This window comes from Lepisosteus oculatus, chromosome 11 (genome assembly GCF_040954835.1).
Source record: "Lepisosteus oculatus isolate fLepOcu1 chromosome 11, fLepOcu1.hap2, whole genome shotgun sequence".
In the NCBI taxonomy this organism is placed as follows: domain Eukaryota; kingdom Metazoa; phylum Chordata; class Actinopteri; order Semionotiformes; family Lepisosteidae; genus Lepisosteus; species Lepisosteus oculatus.
Genome location: NC_090706.1, coordinates 15076431 through 15088580, shown reverse-complemented (window position 1 = coordinate 15088580; position 12150 = coordinate 15076431). Strand labels below are relative to the sequence as shown.

Genomic DNA, 12150 nt, shown 5'->3' with positions numbered 1-12150 from the left:
GTTATTTGCCGTCACAACTCTTCTTGTGCCGCAATGCCGATCCCTATGAGAATGAAACTGCTGCAGTCATGCATGATCTAATCACCCCCTCCTCGACGCTATCTGAATTAGAGACAACATTAATTTACCTGCACGTTTATTTACTTTACGGCACAATGCTGTGAACATCTTAAATGAGACTTTCCTTAGCTATGGAATGTCCTGAACACACTATAAAATGACAGCACTTTGTAAAGATCGCGATAAAATAGATCTACCTTTTGTTTCAACTAATCCACTTTAAATAATACACTTCTCTTCGCCCACCGAAAAAAATAACAGAATACCATACCAACACTGGCAGGAAGGATACCCGCTCTAAAACGGAAAAGGAAAGGACATTAACCAATGATAGACTACTTTCGGAATCTGACAGATGTATATGTTAGCCAATCCCTGTGTTCTTTTAATCCTGAAAGGCGGGGATTTGAGCATGTTAGTTTTCTGCCGTAAAGTGTATTAGATTAACGTGAATAACATCTCGTTTTGCGGGTAAATTGCAACTAACGCCATTTTGGCTCAGTCGTGTAACGTCCATCAGATGCTAAAATGTATCGAGTTGGAAGCCAACATGGCGGACACACAGACACAGCTTCACTTTAGTGTCTTTCTCTTAAAAACCTTAATGTCCATAACTACATTTTCGGCAATATTGTTGTTTCCAAAATCAGATAAAGACCGCGACATACAACTATTATAAATTAATTTTAATAGTGTTTAGATAAATTAACTAATTGTATAAAAGCAAGCCGTAGAAATTGCATATTAAAGGCAATACACCAGTAGATATGAACCGGCACCACCAGTTATTTGCAATGCGAACAACACAATGCAGTAGTTTTTTTTGTAGTTTGTATTCATTGCGGGCGCGGGCTTTTTTTTCCCTGGGAGACCAAATAGTGACAGCCCTTACTGCCCCCGACTATCCGTGTTGTCGAATAGGGTGGTAGGAAAAGCTGCCCGTCACTTTCGAGGCGGCCAGTTATAAAAGTAGTTTGTGTGAGAAGAGGGGGAGTTGGCCTCTGGTGTGCGCAGAGAAAATGGCAGACGACGAGAATTTACCTGCGGGGTGGGAGAAGCGAATGAGCCGCAGTTCAGGTAAATGAAACCCAGGCTCACCGAGATTATAATAACAAAGGGGCGGAAATCTTTTTGGTTGTTTTTTTTAACCCTGGGCGCTCCCAAATTGTAAACTTTTTTATTTATAAAAAAAAGTCCGTTATGCGCTAGCATTCGGATCCTGAAGAGCAGACTCTGATCACAATTAAAATTGTTAAGTAAGGCTGCAAATAATGTTTTTTTTAATTTCCCCCGCCGTGCAAAATGTTTGTTCACACGCACTGTGGGGTGCAGGAGATAGTTTCGTGTTTTGAATGCGTTGCGAATGAGTTGCTTAGAAAGCAACGGTGCAGAGCTTCTTTTTTGCGCCTTTGCCGAAAGAGGGTTTAAAATTGTGCCAAGCCGTCATTGATGGGGAAATATGAGTCTGTGGTTTTGCTTTTAAGCACATTTTTAAAATGAAAACACAAGAAAAGGGAAACGTTTTGAAAACGGGGAGGAGGGGGGCGGGGGTTATAAATCGCCCAAAACGCCCACTCCTTCAAACGTCCAGGCCAAGTCAGTCTCCTGTCCGGTTTTTTTCCCGTAATAAACAGGCTCATAAGATCGATTCGAAGGTTTGTTGACGGAAATGACCTTCCGTCGGGCGCAGCACATCCTTCGGTTTCTGTGTTTGTTTTGACGGATTCGTCTTCTGCGTCACGGCAGCAATGGGACCGCAATGGACGTGCGGGATAATGCCTCTTGGCTTCCAGACAGTCCAGTCACCTGCTTTCCGAATTGGGGAGACAAACTCAGTGTAATCAAAATACAGTTTGAGAAAGAGGACATCACTCGGTCCGGTCCAGGTCCGGTTCATTACCTATGACTCCTCTTGACTGGGAGCTCGTTACTGATGTGTACAATACACTTACACGCAGTCGTTGTGTTAGGGCACTCTGGAAGCTTTTAATTTTTATAAAGCTGTATGGGAGTTCAATACTTGGAATGCCCTTTATAAAAAGTATTTCTTCCTTTTTTTTAGGCTGCCCTCATATCTTTTTTTTTTTTTTTAGTGGTCTTATTTTCATTGGTTTCTGGCTTCTAGCTCACTCCTGATGTTCTCTCTCTCCCCCTGCAGGTCGGGTGTACTACTTCAATCACATCACCAACGCCAGCCAATGGGAGAGGCCCACTGGGGCCGGGGATGGCAAGGGGGAGCCCGAGAAGGTGCGCTGCTCCCACCTGCTGGTCAAGCACAACCAGTCCCGCCGGCCGTCGTCTTGGCGACAGGAGACCGTCACCCGGACGAAGGAGGAGGCCCTGGAACTCATACACCGTGAGCAGCCCAGGCCCGAGACTCGGGGCCCTCTCCGCCTATTAGCATGTGCATGCGCAGCTCTTGAGTCCTGCACACAGCAAAACTGACTCCTGTCCTGAGCCCCGCTGCGTTAGAATATGGCCATAAGAACAGTTACAAACGGGGGGTGGGGGAGAGGGAGAGCATTCAGCCCATCTAGCTAGCTTGATTGTCAGTAGCCAGTAATCCATGGATCTCAGCCAGCAGTTTCTTGCAAGAAGCCAAGAGGAATTGGCTTCAACAGCACGGCAGGGCAGCTTGTTCCATACTCCCACCACCCTTTGGGTAAAGAAGTGCCTCCTGTTCTTGGTTTTGTGTGCACTTCCCCTGGTTCGGGTTTCGCTGTTCAATGTGAAGAGCACCACTGGGCTGACTTTGTTGACGCCTTTGAAGATTTTGAAAGTCTGTATTGTTCCTTTTTGGTCTTCTCTGAAGACCTCAAAAGGTTCAGTTAATAATAATAATAATTGCTTACACTTATATAGCGCTTTTCTGGACACTCCACTCAAAGCGCTTTACAGGTAATGGGGACTCCTGTCCACCACCACCATGTGCAGCATCCACAGTTCCTTCAGCCCATCAGTGTCGGACGTTTCCTTAATCCCTGGAATAGATTTGGTTGGTCTTCTTTTTGATGTTTATCTTCTGGAGGAAGCCATCCTAGTAGAATTACCAGGAATAGAGTGCAAGACTGTGACAAATCACTGGGCACAAAAAAGAGGAGGCACAGGCATATCAGTATTTGGCAACATCTAAGTCAAAGAGTTCAAGTGAGCATTTAGTAAGTTGAGTGTTCTTAACTCTGCAGCTCTTACTTATGTCTCCTGAAATCACGTTTTTACTTGCAAATAAAACGCCGCTGCTCCATAGTCATGTACCGTTTTGAGGATGTCAGCGTTTGTGAGGAGGTCGCTCTGCTTTTCCTCTCCTTTCTCCAGGCCCTCAGGCCCCCTCGTAGTCTTACTGTCTCCCTCCCTTTTTCCTTTCCCAGAGTACATCGAGAAGATCAAGTCCGGGGAGGAGGAGTTTGAGAGCCTGGCGTCCCAGTTCAGCGACTGCAGCTCGGCGCGCAATGGCGGAGACCTGGGCACGTTCGGCCGAGGTGAGTCCCTGTCTGTCGCTGTCCTTCCGACTCCACGCCTCACGGCAGAGGTGCAGCGGTTCAGTGAGAAGTGAAACTGTGACGCTGGATCGTGATCCCTCTTTGGTCTTTTAGGACCAAGGACTTCTTTGTGTTTCTCCGTAAGGACTGTTGTGCTCACAGTCAGTCTGTGTAGGAGTATGTGAAGGCTAATTCCTTCTTCAGGCTTGACAGCCAAAACGTTTTCCTCTTTCTGTTTTTCAGGGCGGAGTTAAGCTCTACTTGTCCCTTTGCAGCCAGAGCAAGCTGACGTAGCTCCCCGCTCAGTCATCTATATAGAGATGTTACTTTGTAATGACAATCGCATTTTCAAGTGTGCTTTTGGCCCGAGAAGGAGGTGGGGATGATCAGTAACTTGAGTACGGTGGAGCGCAGGTGATGCCGGTCCTTATTTTGGCAGGAAGTGTTGAGCTCGTGTAATCGGCCTTCCTCCGTTTTCTTCAGCTGGCCGACTGGCGTGCCGCGCTGTTAATGAGATCAACGAAGAACCCCCAGAAATGGAGATCCAGAATTAGGAATGACGTATATCTTTTTTTTTTCTAAAAAAAAATTTCTCTCCCCTGCAATTGCAGGCCAGATGCAGAAGCCGTTTGAGGACGCCTCCTTCGCACTGAAAGTGGGCGACATGAGCGGGCCGGTGTTCACGGACTCGGGGGTCCACATCATCCTGCGTACGGGATGAGACCACTCCCCCACCCCTCTCCCCCCCACCAAATATAACAACCACAACCGACACCACCTCTCTCCCCCGTCTCCCCCTTCCCCTCCCCCTCCCACCTGACCTGGGTAAAATAAGAATGGATAAAAAAAACCAACGAAGGAGCACACACTCCCTATCCCTGATTCCCTCCCCCCCCCCACACTCAAAGAAAAAAAAACCCTTCCCATATCTGCTGCTTCTGACATCATTTTCACACTGTTTGTTTACTGCTGAGCCGCTCAGCATGGCCAACCCCTCCCCCCCCTTCCCTTCCCCGCAGTGTGTGGGCTCAAGAACCTGCAACCGGATCAAACCCAGAGGAGTGTGGCATTATGGGAGCATCCGCCCGCAGATGAACAACGTGTGGGTCCTGGGGTGTCTCTTAAGGCACAGCTGTGTGGTGTCCGTGCCCTTATGCGTCTCTGTCTAAGGAGCAACTTGTTCCGAGTGCCTGTGTTTAAGCACCTGTCATGCTTCTTGACCATTTGCGGCAGGGGTCTCCAGCCTGGGCCTTTGAGAGCCTGAATCCAGTAAGCCTGATGGGTTGTTCTGAATTGCCTTTTCTGGGGGGGGTGGGGCCATTAGATCAGAGAACATTTAATGATGGAAACTCTGGTCCTTGAAGGCTGACAAGTATTAAGGTATTCAGATTATTTTGGGATTCCTTAATCGAAGAGAATAATCTGGTTGCAATCAAATTGGTCCAAGTATTTTGAAACTGAGGATTGAAAAGGTTACCTATAATATCCTATGTCATAGGTAAATGGCTTCTGTAGAACATGGGCTCTCCTGGACCAGAGCTGGAGACCCCTGACTCATGGATTTCTTTTCTTTTGTTTTAAAGCTTAGGTGCTACCACCAGTGAAGTGTTCCAGGTTTATAACACAGATCCTAGTTGTCATCCAATTAAATCCTTGTTTAAACCTGGAATTAGCAGTGCTGGGTACCATTTAATCCTGTTTAAATAATTCATATTTCTTCTATACTTCTTTTATAAAGTGCATAGGAGAAAAAAATAGAAAGGATAGAAACTGAAAGAAAAATTTAAGCTGGCTTCATACAACAAGTGCTTGAAAAATATCAGACTACAACTGGAAGATTCAGAAAAAATGGCACTAGATTTTAAGAAATACTCAGTAGCTGTTGATGGAACAAGGCTGCTTTCGTAATACCTAAAGATGTGTAACAGAGAGGAAAAGATTTTTACAGAAAGGTTATATGCAGCTATTTTTTGTGTTTAAGAGAAGGGGGGTTGTGTGTTACTGCATTGTCATTTTAATGTCAGGGATAAGAAATTGTGTCTTAGGACTACATTACCCAGCATGCACGCAGCAGATAGCAAAATATACTTCACGGTTGTTTGGCATGACCATTAAAATGACTTTTAATCACAGCTCCGGAGTTTATTTTTAAGGTTTTTAGCTTAATTTATTTATACAACTTTATCACCAGTTATAAAAGATCAGAGGATGAAATTGGACACCAAAAATACCACAGACACTGCCTTTATAGGTTAAAACCCTTTACAATCCCTGGGACAGTGTCTGTGTCAAGTCTAAGAAAAAGTGCTTTATTCTCTGCAAAGATTTGATCTCTTTGGGTGTGATGATTCTCTACAGTTTGATTGCTTGGTTATTTCTGGGGGGGAGGGGGTGTTGTAAAAATGGTCAGGGATGTATTTCAGAATTTACACCTGACAAGGTACATGAAAGATTTTTTTAACTGCAGTATGGGAAGCATTAATGATTAGAAGACTGATGGTTTGGTGTGAAGTCAGGATGTGGTTTTGGTCAAATTGGGTCCTGGCTGTACACGGAGGTGAAATTTATCGTGACTCCCAGCAGGTGGCGCTGCTATGTCTCTGAACACAAAGGAGATTTTTGCTGAACGGGGTACATTCAGTGCCAGGATTTGAATGAGCTGTTTCTCCTTGGCAGGGACAGTTCCGGAGGAGAACACCGTGTTGTGTGGGATGAGAGGGGGGCCAGTGTGTCATCCTTACACGCGGGATAGCTGTACTAGGCATCTGAAGGGACTCTTCCTACGTCCTGTGGTGTTTTCTTCTGCTGCATTAGCCGCAGTGAGAGCAGGGCAGAGGACCCTGGACCCTGGGATGAGTGTTAGATCCTTTTGCGACACAGTCGTGTTGGGGACAGATCCTGTGCTGTTGACTTGGTATAAGCCGACGCAAGGCCAGTCCAGTGTGGAATCTTCCTGGGGTGAACAAGGACAGAAACTTGTGCCAGGGCACGATGGTGGGGACCTGTCACCGGAACAGTTTTGCTTTCTGGTGTGTTGTCCTTGCACACAGAATGGATGTACTACACATCTAAAGAAGTTCTTCCTCTATCCTGTGGTGTTTTGTTCCACAGAATTAGCTGCAATGAGAGCAAGGACAACTTTTTTTTTCTGCCTCTATGGTCTTTCACTTCCTTGTGATTGGTGTCACAGGCTGGTCTTTAAATCACCGCAAGTACCCTAGAAATCCCACACCAACTTCAAGGAGTGGATTTTGCCACACTAAGCAGAATTCGGTATTAGCCCCTACATGTGCTGTCTCTGGTGGTTTCTGTGGCAGTCTCATAGAACAAACGAAATCAGAAACCTAGTCTCAGTTTTAGAATTACTCTGCTTATGGGTATGACAGTGAGTGTGGTCTTTGTTTTAAAGGTCAATTTTTATCCTTTTTCCTACTTTAAGATACTGTTTTATCCTGAAGAGAGCAGCATAATTGCAGCGGCACAAGGGAAAAGGGAATCCGTAGTTCAGTTTATACAGTATTCGAAAAAAACGGATTGATTTCTACATAGATTTTTCTGCGTTTTTTGCAGGATCTTCAATGATAATAGCTCTGATAAACAGCAGGGGGCAGTGTTGTTTAAATGATAGTATCCTAGCTGTCACTCCTGTTGAAGTGGTTGAAAGACTTAATTTGTTAGATGGAACAAATTCATTTTCATCATATTTTCTAAGTGAATGTTTCCCTCAGACCTTACCTCAACCACAGCCAAGTTTAAAACATTACATTTCAAGAAGTATTAAATAGCACAACTAGAGAATGTATTAACGGGCACAATCTGAAAAAAGATCCCCCTTTAAAATCGACGTTTCTTTAATGTCGGGATAGATACATTTACATTTTCTAAAATGCATTATTTCAATGGTATACTGTTAATACATTTACCTAGAATTTAAATAAAGCTGCTTTCTAGCTCCTCAAAGAAAGCCCTAATTTCAACGCAAATGAAAATTAATACGCAGAAAAAGACCTAGACTGTAAAAGAAAAATAAAGTGACGGTTCATGTTCAAGTCAATGGAGGGACGTTTTGGTGTTTTTACCCACATCCGGGCAATGAATTGTTACTAAGAAACGGGTATCCCGCCAGTGGAGGCAGTTGGGCGCATGCGCTTAGCACCGCCGGCAACTTCGAAGCTCCAACCGTACAAATACGAGTCAACGGGGACCAAACTTCCTCCGAATGAGCAGGAAATATTCGGAACAGGTAAGAACTGTGAAAGAAATGTGTGGAAAGATTTCAACTGTACCCTGAAAATATTTCCATAATGAAAAATGGAGGTCAGAGCTGCACTGCCGATTTGGAACAGGTGAGGGAGATAGTTCACGTGATAAAGTCACGTCAACGTGTTAAATAGAATACGGATAAAGAATGCGCAATCATTTATCACTCATTAAAGTGAAAGATTTATATGAAACAAAAGTATAAGCTCCCGTGCCAATATGTGAAATGACACAAAACGTTTCAATGATGTTACAGTAAGTATAGTACTTTAATTTCTGCACATAAAATATTATTACTTTTTTAAATAACAAATGTCTCTGCGGTTGTATGTCCAAACTCCTTCAGTCCCAGCAATTCAGCTGGGATTGAAGAGCGGTGAGTCACAAAACAGCTGGTAGCAGCTGACGTGTACAAGGAGGGATTGGGGTCTCTTGCTCTTTATTAAGCTGTCAGAGCTTCTATCTCGGAGCATTTTCGTCTTCTTGGAAGGTACTTGAAAAGCTTGAAAAAAACTATAGCAACTGCTTTCTTTTCACTGTACCTTGGATAGACACATGGAAGGTTCGAGCTTTACCTGTTTATATACGTGTACACACATGCGTGTTCCTAGACTGGAGAGAGCCTTTTTTCAGGGCTTTCGCGTTGTGAATTTGTGTCTGATTACCTATGCAGCAACCTGCCTCACATCTTCCGGGACTACTAATAAACTGCAGCTTCTGCAGACCGATTGGAGGTGAAAAGATTTGGGTAGCCAAATAATTACTCCTATTAAACATCATGATGAAGGCTGATTGAATGGGGAGCAGGGGGGGGTAGATTCTGAAAACCTTTAATACTGACAAAGGACATGATAAAAGCTTCTTTTTGTCCCTGAACAGTTGTTGACAAAGAAAACAAAATATTGATTAATGGTTTTATGGGGATGTTTTTTGGCAGCGCTACCTATGATTGTTTGAGGGACGATTACTAAGAGATCAATTTCGTTTCAGGGTTTTTGTGTGCCTGGCAGGGTGAAGAGTGATCTGTTTTTTAACCGCTTATTCCAATTCAGAGTCATGGGGGAGCAGGAGCCTATCCCAGCAAGCAACAGGTGCAAGGCAGGGTACACGCTGGCCAGTCCATCGCGGGGCAGACATACACAAACACAGACATGCACGCACACACTCACAACAGGACCAGTTTTCACACAAGCCAATCAGCCTACCAGTATGTCTTTGGACTGTGGGAGGAAACGCACACACACACAGGGAGAACAAACAAACTCTGTGTACTGTAGATCGCACAACAAGGCCTGGAAATGAACCCAGGGCTCCAGCGTGCAGTGTGATGATATGGTGCTTGAAAGAGTCACCCAAATTGTAAGCTTCTGTGTATTACATTTTATCCCAATGGATTCCAAAGCCCCCTAAGGGTGTAGGTGTAGTTCACACTTCTGTGACACACAACCCCACTTCTCAAGCAGATGTGTTTCCGGGAGGTGAGAACTTGCTTTACCACATGAAATTGAGGGGAGTTTCAACAAGGTCAGATTGTGCAAGCTCAGTGTTGTTTTTACTAGTGACTTTTACAAATGGCACTAGTAAAGCCGTTAGTGTATGTTCCTCAGAATATTAAGGAACTGCGCCCCATTCCAGCTTAGTACCCAACTCTTGTCCTTTAAAGTACAGGACCTTCTGGTTTCCAGTCTGTCCCGGTTATGAGGCTTTATTGAACTAAATTAAGGTCCTGGATTTTTATGCAGGTGGGGTTTGTGCTGCCATAGTGCATCTGTCTTACCTCCTACTAATTAAACCTGAATCAATTCAGTTGATTAATTGAAGAAGACGGATTTCAAATGGTGAGAATCAAAAACAGATTTAAAAAATAGGGTAATTTCTGACCATGTCCGGTGTTATTTATCAGGGTACACCCACTGGCGTTGAGTTGCCTTAGTAGTGCCCTAGAGTGGAGGGAATGGGATTCAGCTTTTTTGGGCACGACAGCTGTTTCAGTATCCGTCTTTCCCAGTCACGGGCCAGCTCAGATAACCCAGTGGAGGGAATGCGGAAGCGTATTTTTTAGATTCTGGGAAGCAATGAAGTGTGGACTTGTTCTTGATTTTCTATTCCTGTTGAGCATCTTTGGGTTGTTTTTGACAGACTCATTCATCTTTCACAACCTCTGCCTCTCTACCTCCTTGCAGTAATTGCATGAAATATAAATGTCTGATTAAATTAAGGTAGTATTTCGCACCATCTGTGTGTCATTTCTCTTAGTCTCCACTGAATACTCAATTTATCTTGGGTGGACAGTATGGACCTTTTGGAAGAGGTGTCAGCAGTGTGTGCTGTATTTTATTGTATCTTTTCTGTCAAGAGATGTATGTTTGCAGTTGCTGTGCAAAATTACTAAGAGAAAGGATGTTCACAACATACAGATGTCTGTATCAGTTGATTGGAGACTTCCTCTATGAAAGGTCAGCTGACATGGTTTCTGCTAATTTGCAATTCCCACTGGCTTTTACAAAGATTTGTTGAAGCTTAGAGGAAGTTGAAGCGAGATGTATATGAGTATAACGTATCGATTTTCTGATGGGCTATTAAAACAAGGACCAATGCAAATTTGTTTGCTTTTGCTTCTTTTCTGGTAATTGATTTAGGATAGTTTCTGTTTGGAAGATATTTTTGTTGAGAAGATGGGTAGCAGAGTTATAGAAAAGTAAACTGAAGTGGAATCGATCATAACACATATCACTGTGTGCAACAAGTAGGAAACTTAATTAAAAACAGTTGCAGGAGGAAATTGCACTCAAATGTTTCTAAAAGGGAATGTAGGCATGTGCAAGTCAATTGGTAAATTGCCATTGATTTTATTTTCAGTGATGACAAGATACCTACAAATTGGTTACTAATGATAAGTTAAAAACACTTCAACACCAAATCAATAAAATGAATCAATAAAAGCCAGTGACGGGGGTGATTACAATTTTTTTTAAAGCCATAAGGTTTCAGTCGATACTCAAAACTATATTTTGTATATACAGAGTTTAATTGAGGCGGTTAAAGTGATATTTTTCAGCCATATTCTAACATGCAAACCAATTCAACAATGATTGTTTATCCATGAGTGTCCTCCCATAGTAGTCATCAGACAGTGGCCTTTATAGATAATCCGTGAGCCACGTGCTTTAGACAAAATTCCTTTTCTTGTTCAATAAGGACACTATTGCAGGTGCCTTACAAGCAGCAGCCTTGGTCCTTTGTGGTTCGCTAATGTACCTGATCAGGTCGTCCAACGAGAACTCCTTACAGGCAGGTGCTCAGAATCTTGAAAGGTATTGACAAAATAAGTGCAGAGGGGCACAGATGAAAATTAAAATGCAGTGCATCTAGGAAAGACAGCAGGGAGCGTTTCTATACCCATGGGATGGCTGGTGTCCGGAGCAAGCTGCTCAACCACGTTGTTAAAGCAGACTGTCTCGGATCTTTCAAGAAATGATGAAATCATTGGATCCAGTTGCTGGTAGTAACGAATAGCTGCATGGTCTCCCCTCACTTTGTAACATCCTTTCTTGTTTTTAATGCGGTTCGTTGCATTTCTGTCACCTAATCGGACCACAATGTTAGCTATTGATCTCCGTCTTTCAAAGAACTCTGTTCTGTAACTTTGGAAGATTCACCTCCATTGGAGGCGTCGGAGCTGTTGCCTGGATTTCTGAGGAATTGAGAGAATCGCGGAGCGCCTCAAGAAATAGCTGAGCTGCATGGGAAAACTGCTGGAAAGGACTCAGACTGAAGATCAGATTCTCAATCAGGACAGCAGAGGAAGGTAAAGTTATTGATTTTTTTTCACCGTGTCCTGGGAATGGATGTCTCTTGACTCCAAAGTTATTCATACCCTTGATACAACTCAACTGAAAGTTGATTTTACCAAAATAAAAAATAAATGCTTGGAGTATGTGTTGCTTGAATAAACAAATACATGGAAAAGTGTTAGGCTGCCAGAATTAGATTTTGTAAAAACAAATCTGTCGAAAATATTTGCATTATTTTCTAAATACACAATGCTGAAATTTTTCACCCTTTAAATGTATAGTATATTTACAGAAATAAATATAGTAAATGCAATGGTATACTGTTTTATGGTAATCTGTTAGATTCTCTGAACTTCTGCAAGATATACAGTATGTAGTTTCTGGATGTCACCTCAATGACCACTGAATATAAAATGAGACTGTGCACAGAAGCAAACCTGTCAACATCTTCAGTCTTCATAGGGAATTGCTATAAGATCCTGTGAAACTTAGGCAAAAAGTTATGGACCACCACAAGTTATGAGATGGCTAAAATATAAAATGCATAGGAAATTGAA

The 12150-nt window shown here is 43.2% G+C and overlaps 1 protein-coding gene across 1 annotated transcript; it reads left to right on the top strand.

Annotated features, from left to right (window-relative positions):
- The first annotated feature begins 1004 nt into the window (after nt 1-1004).
- Nucleotides 1005-5671, top strand: pin1 (peptidylprolyl cis/trans isomerase, NIMA-interacting 1). The gene is made up of 4 exons (XM_006631480.3): nt 1005-1137; nt 2219-2416; nt 3429-3539; nt 4151-5671. The coding sequence occupies exons 1-4, from the start codon at nt 1080-1082 to the stop codon at nt 4258-4260; spliced, it is 477 nt and encodes a 158-aa protein (XP_006631543.1). The 5' UTR covers nt 1005-1079; the 3' UTR covers nt 4261-5671.
- Nucleotides 5672-12150: the final 6479 nt, after the last annotated feature.